Raw genomic sequence first — 27,231 nt, 5'->3', positions numbered from 1 at the left:
GCACTCTAGCAGGGTAGAGTAAGCTAATGTTTACCCTATAGCCTCACGTCTGTTTGACGCTTATCGAACAGGGTCAGGCTGAATGTTGTATCTAAATTTAGCCTTTAAAGTTGCGTGAACTCCACTTATGGCTGCCGACTGCCAACTAAATTACCTCGGCAGTCGAAGTGAAAACGACACCCTTTGATGAGAATTGGGTGGCACGATGCTGTCCAAAAATGATGACGCTGTGCATAAAGATAAAAGTTCTCTGATCTCGTACGATTTACTAACCTCTTCTGAAATCCAGTAATTTGTTCAGTCCACGTTTGAAAGCATAGCCTACTAGCCTGAGGATAGAAGTAGAGCACAGTAACTTGGCTACGAATTACGACCAGAAAACGCAACCAAAAGCGTTGCGCCCTTGACATTTTGTGGCAGCATTACGCTTTTGACACTTTGATCGAAAACAAAGGATGTTAGATTGTTTACTGAAAGCCTCATTCTCAGCGCGTGCTTGTGCTCCCCCGCTCCCTTCTCAAAGTCCGCTGTTATTAGAGTTATTCCGCTGATGACGAAATGCAGCAACGGTAAATTGGTGTAAAGCAGCGCACTTATTGCACGTTAACGATGCTTCGGTCACTGCGCCCTGGGTGATGCATGCTATTCGTTAATATGAAGATGAACACTGTTTTATTGCGTTCGCTCTGACGTAGGCATCTGAGCTAAGGCGATTGAGACGGCAATTTTAGCCCACGAAGGGAAAAAGGCAGTCGCTCCACTTTGCAGGGGAAAACTGGGGACAGATTTCTCTTCCCCTCCAATGTGATTACAGCTTTAACAAGTCAATGGAGAAAACGTAATTACTCAATGGGAACGTTCTCCCTGAGCGTTTTTAGGATACGCAAAACACGGGAATGACATCGCGGGACAACTACTGGCATGGGATTAATCTCATTTGCTAACCTTGTTTTCCTCGCGCATTTTTCAATTTCATCCAGAAACGTGTGCGTCACCATTATCCTTTGTACATCTGGCAGTTAAATGGATCATCTGCTTTACTATAGCTTCCCAGTTTTTTCCCCTGGACCTGTTTCTGGGCCAGTTAGATCTTATTTCTCTGGCTAAACCGCAGAACAGGAAAAATCATGGACTTTCGTCTTTGGTAGTTGACGCTCGGCTTTGCTTCGTTTGCCCCACCACTTAAAAGTTAGTGTGGGTCTGGATCTAGGGTTGTAGACGGACGGGATCTCTACCTAAAGAATACGGGTTTTTTTAAATGTCGTTTTGGATACCTGCATTAACACGCGCAGAGGAAATGTGGGGTATATCCTGTGTTCTGTAACTTTGATCTTGGAACTTGCCACCTATTGCTCACGACAGCGAGGTTTTCACAAATTGTGGATTATAGCAAGCCTGTTGCCTTTGGCAACTATTGAAAAAAATGCAAGGGTATTCCGGCGTTCACGCGGACGGAACCTCGTCGGAGTGCTAGCCGAACAGCGAAGAAAATTAAATATTTATGAACCAGTGAGAGTTTGGGAAAAGGGCGTAGTTTTTTTGCTGCTCCGTCACCAGGGGTTCCTGTCGGATATATCATGATTTTTTGGCATATTTTCAGCGTCCTTATTTTATTAGGTGAGTGAGGCGACATGAATAATACCCATCTACAAATCCCTTGTTGTTAAAATATTAAACAAAAGAAAATATGATATTGTAATATCTATTTGGAAATATTTTATATTGAGTTCTGCGTAATTTGAAACTATTCGAGTGCGCAGGAAAATGGACTGTCATTTTATTGCTAGCAGGGTCCATGGGAATCGCAAATTTACCCATTCCTTCTTGCTTTAAAACCGAATATTGAACGGGTCCGTTTCACTCCTCACTTGTACAGTGTGAAGATACTGTACTGGGTTCTGTATGAACGAAATTCAGATGTCGGAGGAAATGGCAAGACGTTGAATAAGGATCGGTTCGAGGAGTAAAGGCAGATTTAATTATTTAGACTTGGTAATCTAAAACATTTAAGCGTTGTGTTCTAAGAAGCTACAACAATACATAATTTGTTGCGCTTGAAATACGGGGTCTTTGCTCGACAGTGCGCAATGAGGACACGCCAAGCCTTAAGTGCTTTGGACAGACCGTGGGGTATAAATTCACAAACTGGCTGGCCGCGGGCGCTCGCGCGCGCGCACGCACACGCACAGGAAACGAAAACACATACATAAAAATCAGGTGGAAGCCATACGCAACTGCGTAGGCGAATATACCCACAACAAACATGTTCAGTCAACATTAAACTAGTCTCAAACCCGCACTGAAACGTATGTGTCATGTCCTTGCATGTATTACGATAAAAATTAAAACACCAGAGGACGCAGATGATCTAATTGACACTTTTACTGTTCTGAGTTGCAGTTAACACATTCTCCGACCCAAGTTTTAACCGCGATATGGCACATTCAGAAATCGTTTTTAGCCTGTAGATGGCGCTTTCGCTTATCTGATTGACTCAATGTTTCAGGGAAAATACGGGTTCTGCAATCCTGTGAAATGAAGAGAAAGTGTCAAGGACTAGCTACAATATGTAATGTATTCATTACTAAGTAATTATTAACCGCGCTGCCATTTCTCCTTTGACACAATGCTAGACATTTCACGGACAGCGTCCTTTTTGGCGCCCTTCTGGATTACTCGCTGATTGCTTTCAGAGGGACAGCGAACAGGTGGCTTATTGTGTGGACTTAGAATCAACAAGCAGGACCAAAAAAAGGGGAAAAAGCCGAGAATATTCTTCTCGCGAACATTTTAATTAACACCCGCCTGAAGGCTTAACAGAGTAAACTCGCAATCTTTGTTCCTCTTGGAACATCGGTCTTAAGCTTTGTACTGTATCATCTTTCGGATTTAGAACTACGCTCAGTATAAGGGCAATTACTTGTTTTGAACACCATTAGTAAGATAAACATATAAGACATATAACATATAAATAAACATAAGAAACATGTCAATAAACATATGCAAACCGATAGATGATATGGGTTATGTCTGTCCTTATCACAGACTGCATGCAACATCGTTGCAGGCTTGATCCTCTCGTCTACACTGAGTGAATTGTCAATGATTTGGCAGCAAGTTGGTGGAATGAAAAACCACTTATTGGCTTTAAAGTTACGAAGGTGCATAGACACACACACACACACACACACACACACACATATATATATATATATATATATAGTGCCATCCATGATGTTTCACACAAATACATAAGTGCAGATAGTCAGCTTTAATTGAAGGGTATTTTTAAAATACATTTTGATTTAACCATGGAGAAGTTACTGCACTTTTTCTGCATAGCCCCCCTTACCCCTCCACATTTCAGGGAACTACAATGTCATAATGTTTGGGACAACTGGCTTCACAGGTGTTTGTGATGAGTCAGGTGTGTTCTCAATTGATTCCTTAGTGCAAGTATAAGAGAGGTTTTGGTATCTAGCGTTGATAATAGGCTTGTGATTGCCTATGGGATCCATTATTGGCGTTTTTCAACATGAAGACCAGAGTTGTGCCAATGGAAGTCAAGGAAGCCATTATGAGGCTGAGAAATAAGAAAAGAAACAGTCAGAGACATTGGCCAATTCCCAATTTTTAGCCTTACCAAGACAAACTGTTTTAAAACATCATTGAGAAGAGGAGCATTGGTGAGCTCAGTAATTGGTCTGGCAGGCCAAGGAAGGTCTGGCAGGACCTTTGTAGTAGATGACCAAATAATTTTCACCATAATGAAGGACAGCCCCTAGACACCTGTCCAACAGACCAGAAACACTCTTCAGGAGGCAGGCATGGATGTGTCAGTGACTACTGTCTGCAGAAGACTTCACAAACAGAACCACAGAAGCTACACTGCAAGATGCAAACCAATTGTTAGCCACAAAAACAGGATGGCCAGGTTACAGTTTGGTAAGAAGTTCATGAAAGAGCCTGAAGAGTTCTGTAAAAAGGGTCTTGGTGACCGATGAGACCAAGATTCACTTGTATCAAGAGCAAAGTGTGGAGGCCAAAAGTAACTGCCCAAGACCCTAAGCACCCCCCACTCCCTATCTATGAAACGTGATTCTGGGGGAGTTATGGTTTGGGTGCGTACAGCTGCCCCACATACTGGCTCATTGATGATGTAATTGCTCAGAGCAGCAGCAGAATGAATTATGGAGTGTGCAGAAGTATCTTATCCGCTCAGGTTCAACCAGAAGCCTCCAAACTCATTGGACAGTGTTTTATGCTACAGTAAGACAATGATCCCAGACACACATGCTAAAGCAACAAAGGAGTTTTTCAAAGTCAAACACTGGAAAATGATGACTGACTAAGTTAATCACCCAATCTCAATCCAATTGAACTTGTGTTTCTCATGCTAAAGAGAGAACCTAAGGCAACTAGCCCCCAAAACATGCAGGACTGCTGCAAGCAGTCATTTCATGCAAAGCATAAGGATATCCTGTAATGCAAAGTACTAAACATGGCTACTTTTATTTACACAATATTAGTATGTCCTAATCATTATGGTGCCTAGAAATGGAGGGACTACTGTATGTATAAAAGGTGCTGTAATTTCTACATTGTGAAAACAAAGTGTATAAAAAAATGAAAAATACCCTGAAATAAATCTGCACTCTAACACTTTAAGTCTAAAATTGTGGATTACAGAGCCAAATCAAGAAAAAATACCACCTTCATTGTCACATGAACTCTGATAAAGTGCATTTTACTCTGGTAAAATAAGTTTGATCCCATCTGGATGCATAAACTCTGTCAGAGTTGAATTAACACTTAAAGTTTTACTGTGCTGAAGACAGAATAATGAGCCAAGAAGGGCTGAATAGTGCATTTTCACAAAGTAAATTATACCAACTTTCCATCCACTACTCAGCACATAATGAATAATGAATGAGGTTTTTTTAAAGAATACCTTGTGAACTAAAACACCCCTCTTTGCCTGCCCTAATTCCCAGGGAAGGGGGTCCCATCCTGGGCCCGCTCCCCCTCCCTCTCGAGCATGGGGACGCAGGGCTGGAGGGCGCCGGTGGACTGCGTGAAGGCCAGCGACCTGTGCAACCAGAGCCCCCGCTGCAGCTCCCGCTACCGCATCATGCGCCAGTGCCTGGTGGGCAAGGAGCGGGCGGCCATGCTGGCCAACCGCGACTGCCAGGCAGCGCTGGAGGTGCTGCAGGACAGCCCCCTGTACGACTGCCGCTGCCGGAGGGGCATGAAGAAGGAGCTACAGTGCCTGCAGAACTACTGGAGCATTCATCTGGGCCTGGCTGAAGGTAGGGTGGAGATGTTCACCTGGGGCTGGCTGAAGGTAGGGGTGGAGATGTTCACCTGGGGCTGGCTGAAGGTAGAGTGGAGATGTTCTCCTGGGGCTGGCTGAAGGTAGGGTGGAGATGTTCACCTGAGACTGGCTGAAAGTAGGGTGGAGATGTTCACCTGGGCTGAAGGTAGGGTGGAGATGTTCACCTGAGACTGGCTGAAGGTAGGGTGGAATTGTTCACCTGGGGCTGGCTGAAGGTAGGGTGGAGATGTTCACCTGGGGCTGAAGGTAGGGTGGAGATGTTCACCTGAGACTGGCTGAAAGTAGGGTGGAGATGTTCACCTGGGCTGAAGTAGGGTGGAGATGTTCACCTGAGACTGGCTGAAGGTAGGGTGGAGATGTTCACCTGGGGCTGGCGGTAGGGTGGAGATGTTCACCTGGGGCTGAAGGATTAGAAATGAGGTGTACATAACCTGGCACTCCTTTAGTTTTGTGTGTCCAGTGTGTCAGCACATTTGCATGCTCACAACAATTTTTTAGAATAAAAAATGCAATGCTTGCTTTGATATTGTTATTCAGGACTATTTAACGAAAAATGTTGATTGAACCTGGCCCGAGAGTCTGAGAGTTCTCTAGTCTGGTGGTGCTGAACTTGTATGCCACTCTAGACCGTCTAACGACAGTGTGTTTCCACACATCTGTAAAATAACTTGTGACAAAACCCAGAAAATTCTTGTGCCTTTCTCGAGCTGAGCTCATCTTATCAGTGACGGATGCCTTCTACACCTCACAACCCTTTTCGTGCCGTTCTGTTCTCAACTGTAATTAACAGCAGGAACACACCATTAACTGAGTTTTTTCGGTCACCCCATGCTGGGTGCCAGGTGTTCTTACATCTGGAGCCGGTTCTGTAAAGTCAACAGAGGGAATACAGGGACTCTTCAGGCATTCTTCAGGGCGTTCTTCAGGCGTTCTTCAGGCCGTCTGGGTAGTGTAGAGGTATAAGCACTCGCCTACCACCACAGAGACTCGGGTTCGATCCCCGGCAGCGGTACTTCCGGCTTGGTCAGACGTTCCTACGAACCCAATTGGCAGTGTTTGCGGGTTGCATTAGCGACTCCTACTGGTTGGTCGGGGCGCCTGTTCAGCGGGGAGGGGGTCTGGGGGAGATAGCGTGAACCTCCGCACGCGTTACGCTCTCCCAGTGTAACTCCTCGCTGTCAGGTGAAAAAAGAAGCGGCTGGTGACTCCACATGTATCGGAGGAGGCATGTGGTAGTCTACAGGCCAACAGAGGATAGCGCATCGACCAGGACCGTGATTCACATGGGGAATTGGTATAACGACTAAATTGGGGAGAAAAATGGCAACAAAAAAAAACACGTTCTTCAGCTTGCCTCCGGAGGCCTACATCCCCCATCACCTGCCATGTTCTGAGCTGTCTGAATGTTTGTAGGGATGTCGTTACACATGTATTTTCCATAGCAAAAGAGAGCAATAAATCCCAAGACATCAACCTTCATGACTGGCATTACCGCTCTAATAGTCCCTGTAGACAGACCTTACCGTCCTATTAGTCCCTCCAGACAGATGTTATTCAACTCTGGATTCCCTTCAATGCAATAAAATAAAAAATTTGTTTGCTTTTGAATCGCTGCCAGGAATTGCATTACGGTCAGCGGCGGAATGCGGCCAGCAGAGGATGGTCGAGAGAATGAGGCGCTTGGGAGGGCGTGGAGGGGGGTGGGGGGGGGGTGAGCACCTCGGCCAGATTCCCGGCGTCCATTAGCCCAGATTCATTTCAGCTTCGGGACGCATTAGCACCGCGAGCGGGACTTTCCACATAGCCGAACGCAACGGGCCGCACAACGCTCCCCCTGCTCCGGACGTCAGCTCCCATCAGCCACGGCCGAACGGGCAGCCGCCTTGCAAACTCACTGTCGGAAACGTCGGAAACGTGATGTTATGGAAATGTGATCACTCGCTGGAACGCACACACACACACACACGCGCGCACATACGCTATTAAATCACCGCGGATACGCATCTAGCCGTGTCATTCTGAGAAAAATGGATGTGCATTCCTGCAGTTCAATCTGGCTCCCCTTGAAGCAGACGGAATGAGAAACTTCTCCTCTGGCCACGATCTCAGCATGCGGATTCACGTCCCCCCCCCACCCCCCCACTCCCCCACTCCCCCAATCCCATGGCTCATCAGCAGCAGTCAGCCGAGGAGTCTCTGCCAGTGTGCGTCTGGGCCTGCAACCAACACAATCCCGTCTGTGCTGCCCTTTTCCCCAATCCCGTGAGTGCTGCCTTCACTTCCATTTTGCGGAAAATGATAATGACCCAAGTTTGACTGAGCTCATAACTGAATAAACAGTAGCCCAGCCTGGATTTTGGATCACTTCACATCTGGGTGCTCTTATTGCTCTGTGGAAAGAATAGGCTGCTGCTCCTGGACACCCGGATACTCGCCTGCTTATTATTCTTATCCCCTTTAACACATGAGAGGATGGCAGACTTCTGCAGGAAAGGCCACTGAAGTTGCAGCAGCAACTCGGCTGCAATGTTGATCTGTTGATGAACGTTATGCAGAAAGCAAAACACGAGAGAGTGTGCATGAGAGAGAGTGAGAGAGAGAGAGAGAGGGCAATGGAATCATTTTGAATGAAATTAAAGTACATTTTTGGACTGCTGTCAAACAGTGTGTGAGTTGGGGAAATCGAAAAGCAGAGAGGTAGCTCTCCGGTCTCTCCCTCGAGCGCACGGGGAGCAGGTTACGCGACGCTGGCGGAGTCGAATCCCGTCTCTCCAACGGAAGCTTTCTTTGCGGTTTGACTCCGAGGGTTAGCTTGCGTTCAGCGCTAGCGGCTGTGGGATGGGCCCCCCGGCCCCCCCCCCCCCCGCGCACTAAAGCTGCGGTTAGGGCACTGCCGCTCACAACCGCGAACACCGCCATAATCGCCGTTCCCGCCGAGAGCTTCCCGCCATCTAACCACACAGAGCGCCGCTGCTGAAATGACCCCGCTGGCTCAGCGAATGAGTCCTGAACATTAAAGCCAATGAGCGGTGTAAACTCAACGCTCTAAATTATAACTGAACAAACAGAGAGCGCGCGTCCGGGCGAGCGGTGATCTACCGTGCCCAGTGCTGCAGGCTGGCAGACACACCAGCTGGCCGGGCGTCAGGCTTTTCACAACATCCAATCGAACGCTGATCTGAGAAACTAAACGGAGAGAAGTGAAGAGGAAGGCTTCAAATTCCAGTGATGAAGACAGGGAATTACCGTATCCAAGTCTACTTCCGTTACTTAAAATTTAATCAATTAATTATTTTTAATTTAAAATAATTTTTAAAAAATACAATTAATAAAATTATGACAGTTTTTTGTTGTTAATTTTGGCATAACGCTGTAGTAATCCACTGAATGCTCACTGATCCAGTCGAGGTTAAGAAGACTCACCTTAGCCAAGGGTACCGCCGGCTGAGTGGCAGTTGGGATTCAAACCCGTGTTCCTTGGCTCACACGCCCAGCTCCCCAGCTGGGCTCCAGGCCTGCACAATGGGCCGTCTGTCCCGAGCCGGCGCAGCCATCGCGCGACACAGCGTTCTCGCGGCTTCGCCTCGCGCCGAAGGGAATTGCTGTTCGCCCCGTGATGCACGGCTGGCCTCCCCCCCCAAGAAGACATGGCTAAAGAGGACCGGAAAGGAGCGTTCCGCGAAAAAAAAGAAAAAACAATCGGCAGCGGTCTCAAATCACCGGGCGCGATTTATTATCGCTTTAACGGAATAATCATACGAGGGGCGGGATCGAGCGCGGCAGGCGCGATGGATGCGCGGCCTTCACAGAGGCTTATTATGCGCTGTCAGGTGATATGAATGGGCGCAATTTAAAATGTAATAAAAAATAAGAAAAAGCAAACCGAAACCCGCCGCTGTTCTCCGCGAGCGAAAATGTCATTTGTTCCGCCGTGACATTATCCCCGCTCGGAGGAGTGCTCGCTCTTACGTGGAGAATAAAATACACGCAACCACACACACACGCATGCACAGACAGACATACACACGTGTATGCATTTACAGAAAGAGAGTTGGATATCAGGCTGCACTTTGGGGCTAATCGCCGGCTCTTGAAAACCGCTGAGCGCAGAACTCGCCAACAAATGTCTGAATGAAATAAACCTGCTCTTTCTACAATGTGCTGAGAGAATGGAGGCTGAAAGTGAGCCTGCAGCACCCAAAGGAAGTACAGCGTTGGTGATGGGATCCCTGTGGTGTGAAAGCCTGCAGAAATTACCACCCAGCCCAGGGAGCGGGCCTCCGTAACAGACCAGGCCAGGCGATGCTTGGGCTGATTACAATCAGCCTCAGCTTGTCACGGCTCCAGGTCCCAGTCGCCAGTCGCCACCTGTTTCCCAGTCTCGGTTCTCTCTTGTGTTCTGTGGGTTTCCCTGTGTTTCGTGTCTCGTGCCGATTAATTGTTGCGGTAATTGGATCATTGGCTTATCACATTCCTCACATGTCTGCTTGTTGCCTGTAAATGTCTGCATGCGTTTGCTGTGTATTGTTGAAGTTCCTGGTTTTTCTCAGTTCTGTGTTCGGTCTTCGGGTCTCTACATGTAAGTCCTAGCTGCTAGCCACCCCGTGTCTAGTTTTGTATCTTAGCCTCCCTTGTTGCCTTGTGTGTTGTTTTGTTCTTGCTTGTTGAAAGTCTCAGTAAAGATTTATTATTTAACTTACCTCTGCCTCTATGTGTGATCTCTGCACCTGAGTCCTGAATCCTCTCTGTGAGCCCCAACACACTTGTGCATGCCTGTAGGTGGGGCTACAATTAGGCTCACCTGTGCATGCCTGAAGATAGGTCTGCAATCACTGTAGTATAATGGGTAAGGACCTGATCTTTTAACCTAAAGGTCACAGGTTTGATTCCCCCTTGCCTTACTTCCACTAAATCAGTTTAAGTGACATGTGACAGGGCCGTGGAAGAAGAAAGATGTTTATTTTAATGATTCCTCCTAAAAGATGTATTATTTAACTTACCTCTGCCTCTGCTGTGTGATTTCTGCACCTGGGTCCTAAATCAGGCTCGGCTGTGCTTGCTTATAGGTGGGGCTGCAATGAGGCTCACCTGTGCTTGCCTATAGGTGTAAGGAACTGATCTTTTTACCTAAAGGTCACAGGTTCAATTCCCGGGTTGGACACTGCCATTGTACCCTTCAGCACCTAATAATAAACAATGTCATACTGGCACTCAGTTTAAGTGACATGTGACAGGGCCGTGGAAGAAGAAAGATCTTTATTTTAACGATTCCACCCCCAAAAAAGCTGGGAACTGTGACTGAAATTGAGATTCCTTGTCTTCACACAGAATCACATTTGGCATGTCAGTTGACACCTGATGTCAAGTCAAGTGATATCACAGCACGCCAGCATGCTTTTAGTGCCAGCTCAACAAGAAAGGCACTCAGGAATCATTCTGCTACACAGTTCTTCAGGTTCTAGAACAGCAATTGCTAGAAAGGTTCCATTATTATAAGTCTATGTTAAAAAATGAGTGCAATCTTTCTTCTCATTCCAGGGTTTTTGTATTGAAAGGCATATATCTGTTTCTGGTGGAACATGTCATCTTAGATGTGTCTTGGTTATGACATAATTTGTCACACCCTTTAATAATATTTACAGCTGTGCTTATAAAGCATTACCGAATAGCCTAGTTATGATTCTAGAATTTGCGAGCACAAAAGCCGAATGATTACTTAATAAATGTGAATTCATAATTTGAATTATACAGTATTTATTATGGAATTTATGAATTTTTATAACCTACTTATTGACAGTTTATTCACTCTTTATGGATTGTACCTTTATGCACATTGCCAAAATATGTTCACGCCACACTGTTATCCACCTGGGAGTTATCTGAGGTGAGGTAGATGAAATACGTGACTCAATGTGGTAAAGGGGGTGTGGGGGGGGGGGGGTGGGGGGGGCATCACACAGCTCTCAGCTGTACAGAATGCTGAAAAACATTGTCAGATGTGATTTTGGTCAAAACTGAGATAAGTGCAGATTTGGAATCTTGAAGTAGTCACCTATCGTTCAGCTACCGTTCCCTTAAATGTCACAACGTACAAATATGAAAAAACAAGTGGAAAATATGAAGTCTGCTCAAGCCTAGTCAGTTTGGCTGCCGTTCAGCCATGTATTCTTCCCTGGTGGAAAAAGCAGTAGCTACACAAATGACATGCAAATGAGGTGGTGACGAGAATAACATATGGTAATTACTTCCTGATGCATTTATCTCCTGATATTTTAAAAATTACTTCCTGATATTTGAAAACTTCTGCGATGAAGAGACCAAAAACCTACAGTGCTTATGTCCAACTCTCAATACCGTCTTGACGTTCTCCTACCCCATTTACCGCTCAACCAGGAAGCCATTCATTCATATTGCATAGTTACCATTTCTCAACTAATGACAAAAAATGTCAAAAAATGTATTTTCTGTCACGTGTATACTATGAGGCCCCTTTGAGTGGATGAGCAAAACAAAAACACCATTGGTTTATTATATTACATTACAGGCATTTAGCAGACGCTCTTATCCAGAGCAACTTACACAACACAAAACAAGCGACTTATTACCCTGATGGAAACCAAAGCTGAACATTAAGGGCAATGTTGTCTCAAATTCTTTCGGTGGGTCGGATCAGAGGAGGAAGCAGAAACAGGATGTGAGAAGCGTTCATTTGGAATCTCCGGTTTGCGGGGGCGTAAATTATGTCTTCATTTCGGCCTGCGTCGATAAGGAAGAGGAGCCGGAGGACTGGAACCCCTGTGGTATATCAGCGTCGTATAAAGTGCTCTCAGAAAGCCCTTCTGTGAATGTCTACACAGCGGTAAGAGTCTCGCTGTGAGGCAGGAGTGCGGTGTGCAAAACTCTACCTCCTGTCGTGAGTCTTTTCTCCTGGACAGCCTTTCAGCGGCTGCGGGGTCAAGGGGGTCGCGAAGCATTAATGCCCTTTGTTATCCTGTGGAAGCTTTACAGACCGCAAGCCTTACAGAAAGAGCCTGTACTGTGGGGGCAGACACAGACGTACAGACATATAGAAATGGTGAGGTTGATGAAGAATAACGGACAGACGTGGGAAAGTGCAGAAAATTAACCGGTTACCTGTCTGTACAGTAATCTGTTTGTATCCCCTGTGTGTCTGGCTAGAACAGTGATGGTGTGGAAACTGGGCAGGACAGAGCAGTGAGCGCACATGTTTATTTGTACATACATGCATGCATGTACGCGCACACACACACACACACACACACTCATACATGCAGGTAGTGGGGGGGGGGGGAGAAATGTAAAAAGACCTAGGTGTGGGCTAAATGTGACTCTTCCTCTTATTCAGTGAATAACATCCCAGCATGCATAGGGTCGTGTGTGAAAATGTGGGACAGGGCTGGCTGCTGGCCTTTGATTATGGCTAGCCTGTCTGCATGAGGTGCATTTGGGGGAAACTTCAGTGACCAGGACCACTCAAACTGCTGATGCGTTGTGAGAAATTGCTCCAGCGTGGAAAGACAGCACACAAAGAGGCAAAATGCAGACAAAAGCTGGGACTGCCATGTCTGCACGTCAATGTGACACGCAAGGCCAAAGCAGGCGAGCAACTGACGGATCAATAGACTGCAAATCTCCTCCGGGGTGAGAGCAGCCTTTACCGTAAGAAACAGCAGCGTTCCAGCACCATCAGAAGTGACTTCACATTAGTGCTTTGTCAATTGCAAAATATGTGTATTTTATTTGAATGTGTTGGGGTTGCTGGCCAACGTCGAGTACGCTTTTCTGTCTTTTTTTGTCTCTCTGCAGAAGAAGAGTTTTACGAAACCTCCCCCTACGAGCCCGTGACCGCCCGGCACTCGGACATGTTCCGGCTGGCCTCCATCATCTCAGGTAAGGCCCGCGCCTGCACGATGTGTGACGGGCCACCTGGTCGGCTCTCAGGATTCGTCCGTTACTCCGGCGGGTTCGTGAAGCCTTGACGCAGACCGCGAAAGTTAGAGACATGACAGATTTGGACGGGACTAAAATAACAGAGATGCCCCCCCCCCCCCCCATAAAGCTTATCTCATCAGAATAGGGCTTGAAGCCTCGAGCCAAGTTTCAGAGTGACGTAGAGTCCCAGTCGAGGTTGGAGAGTGATGTAGAGTCCCAGTCGAGGTTGGAGAGTGACGTAGAGTCCCAGTCGAGGTTGGAGAGTGATGTAGAGTCCCAGTCGAGGTTGGAGAGTGACGTAGAGTCCCAGTCGAGGGTTGGAGAGTGACATAGAGTCACAGTCGGGGTTGGAGAGTGACGTAGAGTCACAGTCGGGGTTGGAGAGTGACGTAGAGTCACAGTCGGGGTTGGAGAGTGACATAGAGTCACAGTCAGGTTTGGAGAGTGACATGGAGTCACAGTCAGGGTTTGGAGAGTGACATAGAGTCACAGTCAGGGTTGGAGAGTTAGGTACTGACAGAGTCAGAGCTGGAGAGGAGGAACAGTGTTTGGGGCAGGGGGGTTTGGGTGTGTGCAGAAATAGCACAGCAGGTATTGAAAAAGATATTTCAGAACAATTTTCCACTTGTCAGGATTTAGCACCACCCACCGCTTGACGGATGGGAATTTTTGGTAATATGTCTGAGGCTGTCATAATCCCGTACACCTTCATTTGTGCTTTCAGTTCATGCCGAACGTCTGCATACGGGCGGGCTTCAGAAATTAGACGCGTCTGAGAACGAGGGAAAGTTGCGTGAAGAACTTTGGGGGACGACTGCGGTCGCTGATATCAGGAGCTGCGGAGTGTGAAACCGGAATATTCCGTGTTTCAAATCCTCGTGTGCGGCAGTGTGCTTATCTTTATTTGACTGTTGACGGCGTTTCTTTTCTTGCTGCTTTTTCTGTTGCCTCTGAAGGGGGGGAAAATAAATAAATAAACAAACCCGAGCGTAAGAGGCTGCTGTCACAGCTCGCGAGCCAAGTTCTGCATCAACACAGACTGGGAGTGTCGCGTCCTCGTGGAGCCTCCATTGCACTCCTCTGCGTTTATTTGGGGGGGGGGGGGGACTGGGGGGGGGATCTGTGTTCACGACGAACACACGCAAGGCAGCATCCGTTCGGAGCACGGCACATGACGCATGACGCGCTCAGATCGAACACAGATTCACTGGATGGTCGTTTTAACACTAGAAGTTCTGCTGGTGCCGCTTTTGAAGACGGACGCATTCATAATTTGACGCGTCTTATGATATCCTTCAGGATGGGAGATAGACATCCCCAGACGTTCCAACTGCCAGCAAGCGGCGTCTTTTACCCCGCAGCTGCAAGACCCATCACACGGCTCGTTTCACTCGCTAGCCAGCCGTTACCTGTGAAATATTCTAGAAACGGGAAGTTCCTCTTTACGTTTCCTGCCTCGCTGTGTAGACGAGTATCCTAACGGGTAAATAATATGAATGAATGATTAATATGAATTTGATCGGTTTTAATGATGTTTATCTTTTTAGCGCGTGAGTTCTAGCTGAGCGCAGAACGAATGCCTCCGTTAGCTAGTTCTTCAGAGGCGTAATGAGTGCAGTCGCACTCCTCTGACTGTGAGAAAACCGTCCCGCCTCAGAATGATCTGTCTGCGAAATAGCGGCGCGGTACCTGCACACGTGGCAGACGTGTTTGCTTTTCACACTCAGGCGCAAGTTAGCAGGTTATACAGAAATAACAGCTGTCAAAGTTCATCGAACATAAGCATAGAAAGCATGCTATGACTGCTACATAAAGCTTTAAAGCTGTTTTACTTGTTGATACACAGTGGTTTAGCATGCAATACGATGGGTTATATAAACACAGAATCCAACCAACAGTGCCCCACTATGTTAGCTCTTTGTTTAGAAAGATGTGATTGGTAGCGGAGAGAGTTGTTTTCGGTGAGTGGAATAGCCCACGGCATGGTATGGAACCCTGACTGCTGGTGGAGGTCTGCCCTCCCCCTGCCTGGGGGGTGTTGGTTTGCAGGGACACACTTCAGCGCAACGCAAGAGTGACTTCCTGGCTGGTTTGGTGCCTCGTCATCACAGTGTCCTGGCAGATAGCCACCGGCTGCACACACCTGATTCTGCTAATCAACCACTAGAGTCTTTCCTGAGCACCTTGATTAGTAGAATCAGGTGTGCGCACCCACACTCGCCCTATCTGGATAAGACTGGGGACCCCAGCTTTAAAACACGAAAAGCACCTAATTAATAAAAAATGAACAGCCTGTTAAAGTCCTGGGATTGCGGTTGAGGTCGGGAATGAAAGCCAGCGTACACAGTGTTCCCCCAGGACCAAGTCTGAGAGCCACTGCTTCAGAGAATACGATCTGGAGACGTAGCCTGGAGGAAAAGAGAGCAGAAAAAAAAAAAACGAAAAGGAGCTTCGCAGAATGAAGCCTTAAAGGCCGGCGGAGTCGTACCCCATCAGTCACCGAGCGCCGGAGATGGCGGTAATGACAATGGCGGTATTGATCGAAAGCCACCCGGGAGCAGTGTTTATCGTTCGTAAAAAAGAATCTGGGAGATAAGGCAGAGATAATTCCAGTTAAAATAAATCTTGTGCGTTAAAACCCTTTTTTTTCTGTATACTCGGGGTATTACTCTTAATTATGGCAGCCATTTCATTGAATGAAAAAATAAATATGTTCTTATGCAGTATATCAGCAGTTAGGGGGCTGTTGTGCTGCTGAAGCACTGTGTATTAATATGAGGCGAATCGCAGCTGGACCCCTTAAACTGCAGCTGTCTGTTGCCTCCCAGCCATGGTTCCCTAATATTCCAACATCCAATATCCCAGCCCCCACTGTCCCAGTGCCCCAATATCCTGGTTCCCTAATATTCCAGCACCCAATATCCCAGCCCTCAGTATCTCAGTGCCCCAATATCTTGATTCCCTAATATCCCAGTCAATCAGTATCCTGGTTTCCTAATATTCCACCACCCCAATATCACAGCTCCCAATACCCCTGTGCCCCAGTATCCTGGTTCCCTAATATCCCTGTCCCTCAGCATCCTGGTTTCCTAATATTCCAGCACCTCAATACCCCAGCTCCCAATACCCCAGTGCCCCAGTTTCCTGGTTCCCTACTACTCAGGTACCCTGAAGTCCCAGCTCCTAACTTCCCAGTGCTCCAATATTCCATTGTCCTAATATACCAGTGCCCCAGTTTCCTAGTTCCCAGTAACCCACTTTCTAAATATCCCGGCACCCAAATATTCCATTTCCCCAGTATCTCAGTGTCTCTGTGTGTAAATATCCCAGCACTCCGATAAGAGCTGTAGAGGGCTGGGGCTGGCCAGCTGTGAGGATGTGGGTGAGGTGGCGAGACACCCATGCAGAGAGCTATCACAGCACTGCTTGCCACTTTACCCTAAGACAGCAGTCTGCTCCAGGAACATATGCCTGCAAACAGCCGTGCCACCACCTGTCTGACTCTCTTTGTTCAGGTGTCTGAGAGAGAGAGAGAGATGGAGAGAGAGAAAGAGAGAGAGAGAGAGAAAGAGAGAGACAGAGAAGGATCCTTACGGAACATGCATGGTCATACACTGGAAAATAAAATGTAATCTACAAAATAATACATTATATACGGATGGACTCCACGTATATTTTGCAATACATGTTCATATATTGTTTGCAATATATGAAATAATATATTTGTATATGTGGTGAATGCATCTTTAGTGCAGTGGTCAGCATGGTGTCCACTCCTGCTGCTGAGCCAGGTTCAAGACTCGCTAGATCCCTGTCGTTGCAAATAGAACCATATATGGTATACATTTGTATATTTAAAATTAATATATTTGACAATATATTAGAATAAATACATTTCGTTCATATTGTTTTTTACAATATATGGAAAACAGAAATCTCTTATATTTTTCAGTATGTTGATAATACATTTTTCTATATATTTTATAATATAACACTACAATATATTATATATATATATATATTATTTCCCATACATGTGAAAATATATATTTTTTGCGTAAGGAGAGTGAGAGAGAAGGGAAGGACCGAGGCTCTGTGTCAGGGCGATGAGGAGCTACTCCTGATGCAGTGCTAATTGGCTGCAGTGGGCACAGACAGGGATATGAATCAGCTCTGGCAAGCAAGAGGAGGCCCAGGGCTTTTGTGCTTGTTTCCCCTGAATGACCGCATCCTTGTGTGTATGTATTTCATAGAGTAATGGGAAAAGCCTCGGCAGGCTGCTATAAGGGTGTGGGGAAAATGCTCCATAACAAGCTTGCACAGGCTAGATCATACCAGACCCCATACACACTCACAACACTCCCCTAACACTGACAAATCACCCCGTCACCATTGGAATCGGGCCAAGAGCTTTGCAATTTGGTGATAGTGATGACCGCTCATGAAGACGACAGATAAAATAAAAAAATCTCTTGTGCACGCTGCTGGATCCTGAAAGCTACTGATGGCAGGCTTCAGCCTCTACTGTGTCTGTAGCCAACTGGGCGTGTGGCCGGGTGTGGCACGGCTGTGCTGCTGGTAGCAGTGTCACCTCACAGAAAGGAGACACCGAGTTCGAATCCCTACCTCAAGCCTTTCCCGGCCACAAGCCTGTCTGTGTGTAGTCGGCATGTTCTCCCCATGCCTGTATGTGTTTCCTCCTGGTACTCTAAAAATTGAGAGTCTCAAATTGTCCTTGCAGTGAATGTTGTGTGGATCCTTTGATGGATTTGGGACCAGTCCAGGGTGTATTCCTGTCTTTCATCCAATGTCTGCTGGGATAGGCTAGATGTTTTTTTTTTTCTCCTTTCTTAATGATATGGAGCTGTCTGTCCTTATTGGATGCACATTGTGCTTGTGTTTTAGATGTCAGTTTATTTTTAAAGACAAAAAAGGAGACTTTACCTACATGACAATTAGAACATACTGTCCATATCCTGCTCATAAAAACGATTGATTTAAAATCATTATATAAACAACAGCAGTTTGAGTTTAGTCTCATTTGATTAAAGTGGATAGAAATGAATAAGAACATGTGTAGAATACTATTTTTAGTAGAAAAGCATATTTTCAGATGTCTCAATATGCCTGGTTTATGTTTGATTTCTTCATTTCGATTATTTGTCTTCTAAAATAATAAGATATTCATTTAATGAGATGTTTATTTTTCTCTTCATATGGGCTATGATATTTATAATGCAGTAACTAAAAGTCCCTTTGCAAATGAGAGCTAGATTCCCTCCTTTAAGTACTTTAAAGGAGCGAGCTCTGCTGCGTCTTTTTAAAACAGTATTAATGAAATCGACCTGATTAATAATGGATGGCGCTTAAATATTTAATATCAAGAGAAAATAAGTTTACTGCCGTCATACGATGACGGAGGCCTGTAAAGGTTAGAAATCTGTCAGCCAATGGCTGGATGAGAAGCCTCTGCCGCTTTCTGAACCCTCTGGGCTCCTGGTTTTGAGTTTTTCCACGATCGTCAGTTTGGGACGCGAAACCCGCGCCGCCATCGTTGCGCCGCGTAGGTGCGGTCGGATCGAATCAATCATTCGGCGGGAACGCTCGTCCTGCTGAATTTTTAATCGGGCTACTTAAACCTGCGCAAAGCCGTGGTTGAGGTGGAACCGGGAGCTCTCGTTGCATTAATCACAAGCAGCCTTTTGACAAGCGCTGAGCGAGCATTAACAGTTGCGAGGCGGGCAGTGATGCGCGTTCCCACGGAACGTTTGTGTCTGCGTTTGTACACGGCCTTGTAATTTCACAGCTCTTGTATGTGCAGTGCTGTGTGTTTTTAGCAGCAATGGCTAGCTAACGTTTTTTACACACACCTCCCCTGTGCGGTAGGTATGGACCCAGGGAAGGGGGGTCACTGCTCGGACATGGGCCGGCCCTGCAACCCCTGCCTGGACGCGGCCAAGGCCTGCAACCTGAACGACACCTGCAAGAAGCAGCGCTCGTCCTACATCGCCACCTGCAACCGGGGCGCGCCCCTGCAGGCCGCCGCCGCGCCTGCCGAGCCCTGCAGCCGCAAGCGCTGCCACAAGGCGCTGCGGCAGTTCTTCGACCGCGTGCCCGCCGAGTTCAGCTACCGGCTGCTCTTCTGCTCCTGCCGCGACCAGGCCTGCGCCGAGCGCCGCCGCCAGACCATCGTGCCGTCCTGCGCCTTCGAGGACCGGGCCCGGCCCAGCTGCCTGGAGCTGCGGCGCTCCTGCCGCTCCGACCCGCTCTGCAGGTACCGCCGCTCTGTCCCGCTCTGCAGGTACTGCGGGTGCACAGAGAGGGCAGCCAAGGGTTAAACACAGGGACCAGTAAACACTGAGAGCAGCGCAGGGCCCAGTAAACACTGAGAGAAGCACAGAGCCCAGTAAACACTGAGAGAAGCACAGGTTAAACACAGAGCTCAGTAAACACTGAGAGAAGCACAGAGCCCAGTAAACACTGAGAGAAGCACAGGGCCCAGTAAACACTGAGAGAAGCACAGGTTAAACACAGAGCCCAGTAAACACTGAGAGAAGCACAGAGCCCAGTAAACACTGAGAGAAGCACAGGGCCCAGTAAACACTGAGAGAAGCACAGGACCCAGTAAACACTGAGAGAAGCACAGGGCCCAGTAAACACTGAGAGAAGCACAGAGCCCAGTAAACACTGAGAGAAGCACAGGGCCCAGTAAACACTGAGAGAAGCACAGGACCCAGTAAACACTGAGAGCAGCACAGGGCCTAGTAAACACTGAGAGAAGCACAGGTTAAACACAGAGTCCAGTAAACACTGAGAGAAGCACAGGACCCAGTAAACACTGAGAGAAGCACAGTGCCCAGTAAACACTGAGAGAAGCACAGGACCCAGTAAACACTGAGAGAAGCACAGGGCCCCATAAACACTGAGAGAAGTACAGAGCCCCATAAACACTGAGAGAAACACAGGGCCCCATAAACACTGAGAGAAGCACGGAGCCCAGTAAACACTGAGAGAAGCACAGGTTAAACACAGAGCCCAGTAAACACTGAGAGAAGCACAGGACCCAGTAAACACTGAGAGAAGCACAGGTTAAACACAGAGCCCAGTAAACACTGAGAGAAGCACGGAGCCCAGTAAACACTGAGAGAAGCACAGGACCCAGTAAACACTGAGAGAAGCGCGGAGCCCAGTAAACACTGAGAGAAGCACAGGACCCAGTAAACACTGAGAGAAGCACAGAGCCCAGTAAACACTGAGAGAAGCACAGGGCCCAGTAAACACTGAGAGAAGCACAGGGCCCAGTAAACACTGTGAGAAGCACAGGGCCCAGTAAACACTGAGAGAAGCACAGGGCTCAGTAAACTCTCAGAGAAGCACAGGGCCCAGTAAACACTGTGAGAAGCACAGGGCTCAGTAAACACTCAGAGAAGCACAGGACCCAGTAAACACTGAGAGAAGCACGGAGCCCAGTAAACACTGAGAGAAGCACAGGACCCAGTAAAGACTGAGAGAAGCACAGAGCCCAGTAAACACTGAGAGAAGCACAGAGCCCAGTAAACACTGAGAGAAGCACAGGTTAAACACAGGGCCTAGTACAAGTAGAGTATGTTTCTAGAGTGTGTACAGGTAGAGTGTGTTTATGCAGTGTGTACAGGTAGAGTGTGTTTATGCAGTGTGTACAGGTAGAGTGTGTTTATGCGGTGCACTCTCAGGTCAGAACAGTGCATAAGCCCTGCCCCCCGTGATTTTAATCGCCCCTGGCAGTGCCGGAGATTAGCGACGCAAAGGTCAGCCAGACGGAGCTCAGCTCTGCAGATGTTTCACTGCGCTCTGAGGACCAGCTCCAGCACGCAGGGCAGGTCATGTGATCTTCATGTGCTGTTTATAAGCTGTTTATTTGTGCTTTTCTGTGCCCCTTCTCTCATTCTTTCATTATTCCGCCTTTTTAAGAGCTGTTGTTTTTATAAAAAGCATACGCTGCCCAATGTCCATGCCGGTTTAAGGTGAATAATTGTTGGTGTAGTATGTGGTGTGAAAAGCTCTTGCTGTTGTCGAGGGATACTGTGATGTCGTAGAGGCCCAGGTCTCTGTGACTCCTGGCCCCAGTCAGAGATATTTTTAATTTAAATTTGAAGTCTGGTAGAGGCTCTTTGTTTGTGTTTGGCATCAGTCCAGGGTTTGAGGCGCTTCGATCGGAAGAGCCTAGGGTGCGTCAGTGTCCCCTGTGTTATTTTATTTTCTTCTTTTTTATGTGTATTTTCAGGTCCAGGCTTGCAGATTTCCACATGAACTGTCAGTCCACGCCCTACTCCATCACCAGCTGTCCCAATGACAACTACCAGGCCTGTCTGATGTCCTACGTCGGGCTCATAGGCATGTTGATTGCTTCTGTCTGAGCGGCTTGGAATGTTGTCTTTTTGTTTTCTCCAGCAGACAAGTTGACATTTGTTCAAATACGAGCAGCTGACTGCGTGTAAACACGTTTGATCGGGGGACCGATTTGATTTGCATTTTAAAAGGGTGCAAGTGAGGGAGAAGCCCTTTGCCAAATACTTAAGTTCCGAACTCCGGCACCGTCTGCCTTCGAGCAAAGACTTAACATCAGGAAGCGTTTTTGGCAGAATTAAGTAGAACTCACGCAAACTTGAGTCAAACTCCACAAATCCTCTTCCCCGCTATCTCCTTTATGACAGGGCTCCAAAATGGCTGTCCTTAAATCACACGACGTTCAACACGTCCTTTCAATCTCCGTTTAAATTTAAGCCTCACTGCCGTTTCAATATGTCAGTCGTCTGACATTTCCGTTTTTACGTCAGTTGTTTAATCGTCCGTTTTAACCGGTTTAAATTGTAATTCGAAACAAATCCTCACCTGCCGTGGGTAGTCTTTGAAATATTTTTTTTTTTAAAACAACCTGAAACCATTCGTGAGCCTCTCTGTGTGTGATGTCATTCACTGAAGGAGGATATGGCAGCAGCTCTATCGGTATTGGTCAGAAGAGGCCGCTATGGCAACCGATAATGATTTCTCTATTTGAACGTCTCGTACGTCATCCTTGTGTGTGGCTGTGGCTGGAAACTAGATATAGCCACAACAGCATAATTAAAATGGTCTATAATTGGTTAAAATAAACTATATTGGTACTAATTTTACTATTATATACTGATACACTTAAACATCGGTTATCGGATATCCGCCGATATTTCAATATTGTGCGTTCCCTAGAAACGACCCTTCAGTGAAGCCACAGATTCTTCAGCCTCCTGAGACCCAGCACAAAACAAGTTTAAGGCTTTTTTTGATATAATAAAATTGTCTTGGTTGAGAAAAAGCAATGCAGTGAAAACATTTTCAAAAATATTATTTATTTTTATTGAATGTCCCTTGCAGTGTAGCTTTCAGTGTAGTAGAATATTTGGTTTTTGAGATTGCCCCCTACAGGGACATTATTTTCCAATGCCTCAAGATATCGTATTACCATCATACCGCCTAACCCTAGCAGCCACACTTGCCCTAAAGAACTATTTTTTTCACTGGAATACTGTTTACGTACATATTGAGGTTTGAGTTTTTGGTCAATTTTTTATCAAGTCTTTTACACTAGTATTATAATTCCTTTTTTATTTAAAACGTGGACATTTGAATTTTGCACAAAGGTGCACGTAAGTGATAGCTATGTATTTATTTACTTCCAATGTTTGAATGCTGCTATTTAAATGACCGAGAGATAGAAATTTCAATGTTAGCAACACGGAGCTGGTCATCTGCTTGGTCTAGAGCCCTGTTACTCAAATCACGGCCCCAGAGGTCCGAGCGCTGCTGGGTTTCCACCTTCCCTTTACCAGGGAGTCAGGTGTGAATGCGGTCTGGCCAATCGGTAGCACTAACTGTTCAGCACTAATTAGCTGGGGGAAAAGAAAACCAGGGACGGATTTGGATTTGAGGTCCAGATTTGAGTATCCATGGTCTAGAAAATCTGTGGTACAGGAGAGAGCTTCCCTCATTAATGTCCCCCTCCAAATGTCACACCCCCCCCCCCCAGGATCAGAGGTGACCCCCAACTACATGGACGCCAGCTTCAGTAACATCACCATCACGCTGTGGTGCACCTGCAAGGGCAGCGGGAATCACGGGGAGGAGTGCGAGGCCTTCCTCCGGGATTTCAGAGACAACGCCTGCCTGAGTGAGAGCGAATACTGCCTCCTGCAGGCCAGCGCCGCTCACTACACGCTGCGGTGCTGTTTCAATATCAGCGAATTCAGCACCTTTCACCCCCAGCAATGAGATGCAGTTCACGATCTCATAGCACGTGTGCACGCTTGTCCCATGCATATTAAGAGCTTTACCTCGTAATGATGACATCAATATTATGTGACATTTTATGCACGATTGAGTGCAGACCATTACTTTGTATTCCCCTGTGTTTTTCCGCTACATTTTTCCTCAGCGCGTGGTTTGCATTATGGTAGACAGGGGAGACAGGGGTTATGGGACATTGAGGTTTCAGTCAGCTGAAGAGGGAAGTTGCAGAGAAAATCTATTTTTGTTTTAGTTTTAACCTGAATAATTATATGTAATTTTATGTACAGATGCATCCATACTATATAAAAGACAGCCTGCCCTTTAAACCGACATGCTTCCTAATCACAGAAAACAATCAAAGAATAATCATGAATAATTTAAAAAGGCATGTTTTCAGTGGACCTGATCAAGCTCATAAGTTGCCTGTGGAAGGTGCTGGGCTAACCGGGCTAGCCACTGGGCTAGCCACATGGACCACAGACACCATAAGGCTGCTTTGGCGACTGGTCCCCTATGCAACCCCTTCCTTTCCCACAGGAAATGCCATCCAGGCTTTCGGTTACGGGCCGGACGTCCTGCCCAAAGCCTCGTCTCTTCCGGCGAGGCCGACGGCGAGTGCGGGCCTGGCTCCGGCGAGCACCGGCAAGCCTCCCGGCAACCCGCCCGGCAACCATCCCGGCAACGCCAACGAGGTCAGCCTCAGCAGCGACCCCTGCGTCTTCTCCACGTGTGCCAACCTGAAGGTACCCCTGCCCGTTTAATTTAAACAAATTCACCGTTATCCAGCTGTCTGTGCTGCATTCCCGTTTTATTTGGTGTAAATAAACCACCAAGTTGTGTTGGAAAATAAGAAAAGGTTTTTCACTGAGTATTCCTGAGTATCCAATTTTTTTTTTAGTTTTGCGTGATGCAGGTGTGTCTGTGTGTGTGTGTGTGTGTGTGTGTGTGTTGCTCATTTAACTAGCTCACAATGTTAATTTGAAATGTTAATACTCTGTTTGGTAGGATTTTTAAAAAAACATCTCAATGCAAGCCCTAAGGACAGTGTTCGGTTAGAGGAAGCCAAAGTAAAAAGCCTTTAACCTGCAGCTACGGCTAAACAAAGACTTTGTCTGTTTCATTTCCTCACAAAAATGTCCGACGGTGGGTTTCTTGTTTTTTCTTTTTTGTTTTGTCAGAAGAGAAAAAGGTTGTTTAATGCTCTGGTAATGCCCTTGACATTCACAGAAGAAAAAAGAACTCAGTATTGCATTTAGCGCAGCACAGAGCGTGAGCGTTAATTTGTATTCGGTTTGAAAGCGGTCGCCCTGCCTCCTGGGCCTGCCCGCCCCTCGCCGGCGGCAGAAAGGGTTGGAGCGGAGTGGCGCTTCGCCAGGGCGCGGCGCGCCGCGCAGCGATCCTACGCGGAGATAACGGGCAAGAGCCAGCCCGACCGCCGTCACCGTGCATTTTAAACGTGGTCGCGCCCCCCCCGGCGGCGCGGTACCCTTGAGCGAGGCCCCGGGGGTCCGGGAAGCGAAGGACAGATAAACGGGCCTCTTCTTTTGTCTCCGGTGATTTATGCGGGAGGGCGGGCGAAAGCGCGGTCGCTCCGACGGGCGCGCGTGCGCCGATAAGGTGATGAGGAATGAAAGGGGCTCAGCCGCGAATCGCGCCGAAAACCCCCCCCCCACCCTCGCCCCGCCCCTCGCCCCACCGCTGCGTTCTCAGAGCGCACAATTAACTGTCAGCTCGCTGCTCTCCCTCGCCGCGCGCGAGAATGATTTAAATCTCTGTGTGTCGTCCCCCCTGAATCGCTTTCAGGTTTATCTACCACTGATGTTCATCGCGGTGTCCTTTGATTAACCTGCGACTGGTGTTAGGAAGACTTTGACGTTCTCGAAAAGAATGGCTTCCTTCGCTGTGATACTGTAGTCTGTAGCCGGTTCACCTGATTTGATTATGTCAGTAAACTATCTTTGTCTGTTGATTAACTCACAAACATTCATGCACATACATGCAAAAATATGAATGCACATGAATCAATGCACACACAATGTATGTACCGTATGTATGTGTATGGTGTAGCCAATAATTCATTTCAGGGGGATAGGGTAACTGTGTACAATTGGCCCCTACCCAGTCACAAAAGCACACAAAATATGCTGACTCCTGTCCATGAAGGCATTGCATTAGATTTAAATGTTTTAAAATCATATTTACCAAATAAGTAAAGGAAGTAAAGAAAACTTTCCTGCCTCACAAAATCAAGCCTAGCTGTATAGACTTTATGCAGAACATGTCCAGTAACTCCTCAAGTGTCAGCTTCAATATCTCTGCCAATATTTTTAAGCCCTCAGTCATTTTAAAAACCCAACTTCCCCTTAAGCATGTTAAGACTTGAAGAAGTTGTGTGCAAGTTGAGGGCTGTGGTGACAGGAAGCACTGAAAAAGCCTGATGGTTTTAGAACACTTAGAAAGAATTCTTCATTGCAAGGCATTTCATTGGAAGTTCCATGGGGGGGTGGAGGAGGGTGGGGGTGCACAGTGATTCAAACCAGACCTGGGTCAAATACGTTTTTGTTTTGGATTCAAATACTTTTCTACGCTTTACTGATCTTGTCTGGTGTATTGGAACCAATGAAATACTCTCAAAAAGTGCAAACCCCGCCTTCTGGTCATATTGGCAGGCTCAGTTACACCAGGCAAGATCAACAGAGCACAGAAAAGTTTTTGAATCCAAAAAAATTACGTATTTGCGCCAGGTCTGGTTCAAACCTTAACCCATAGCCCCCCCTCGCCCCCGCAGACTTAACTGTATCATTGGAACATACACACATATACACACATGTGGAGAGCGCCTGTGCTGCAGTAGCCGATTCAGGCTTGAAGAATGGGAGGGGGGGCGGTTCTGACAGGTGTCTCTCTCTCTCTTTCTCTCTCTCTCCTGAAGAGTGACCAGGGAGGCCATGTCGAGAGCCCCTTCGAGTCCCGGGACTCCTCTAAGATGGAGGCCGAGGAGCGGGAGCGGTCCTCCGGAGTTCACCTCAGCAGCGTCCAGGCGGGGCTGGTGCACCTGTCCTTCCTGTGGATCAGGCTGGCTCTGTGAGGCCTGCTGTCCCACTGACGTACGGACAAGCGGTGAACAAAAACTTATTTAAATTTTTAGAAACTCCCTGCGCAGTGGACTCCTGGAGCTGGAATACCGCTATTGGTTCTCCAACCCCCTCTCTTCGGCAATAATAAAGACAGTTATTGTATAACTGCAGCCGCAAAGACAAAACATGGAGGAACATATCAAGATGGAGGTACGGATCTCTATCTGCAGTGGCGAGAGAAAAAGAGAATGTCAGAAAGATGGTGGAGGAGGGGAGGTGATGCACACGAAGGGTTCCAGATTACTGGAGGTGGACAGCAAGGGATCTTCATGGCTGTTGGTCCAACTGCCAATCATACCTTTGGTTGAGGAAGAACCCTCCAGTCACTCTGATTCTCCATCAGGGCTAGCAGGGAACAGGAAATGGCACGGGACACAGGAAATGACACGGAGGACACAGATAGTGACACACGGAGCAACACTGTTCCCTGGACACCCTCCCCCCCCCCCCAAAAAGAGGTTTATCTGCTCGTGTTCAATTCTGCAGAGAAGATTACTGCCATTT

At 47.1% G+C, this 27,231-nt stretch overlaps 1 protein-coding gene across 1 annotated transcript; it reads left to right on the top strand.

Moving 5' to 3' along the window:
* Positions 1-228: 228 nt before the first annotated feature.
* On the top strand, positions 229-27,171 carry LOC135239578 (GDNF family receptor alpha-2-like). Its single transcript, XM_064308320.1, has 8 exons — positions 229-1,617; positions 4,995-5,309; positions 13,163-13,246; positions 19,175-19,562; positions 21,552-21,661; positions 23,331-23,471; positions 24,128-24,333; positions 26,523-27,171. The coding sequence occupies exons 1-8, from the start codon at positions 1,578-1,580 to the stop codon at positions 26,676-26,678; spliced, it is 1,440 nt and encodes a 479-aa protein (XP_064164390.1). The 5' UTR covers positions 229-1,577; the 3' UTR covers positions 26,679-27,171.
* The last annotated feature ends 60 nt before the right edge of the window (positions 27,172-27,231 follow it).

The sequence above is a fragment of the Anguilla rostrata genome, chromosome 14 (assembly GCF_018555375.3).
Source record: "Anguilla rostrata isolate EN2019 chromosome 14, ASM1855537v3, whole genome shotgun sequence".
In the NCBI taxonomy this organism is placed as follows: Eukaryota; Metazoa; Chordata; class Actinopteri; order Anguilliformes; family Anguillidae; genus Anguilla; species Anguilla rostrata.
This window is presented reverse-complemented; position numbering and strand designations above follow the sequence as displayed.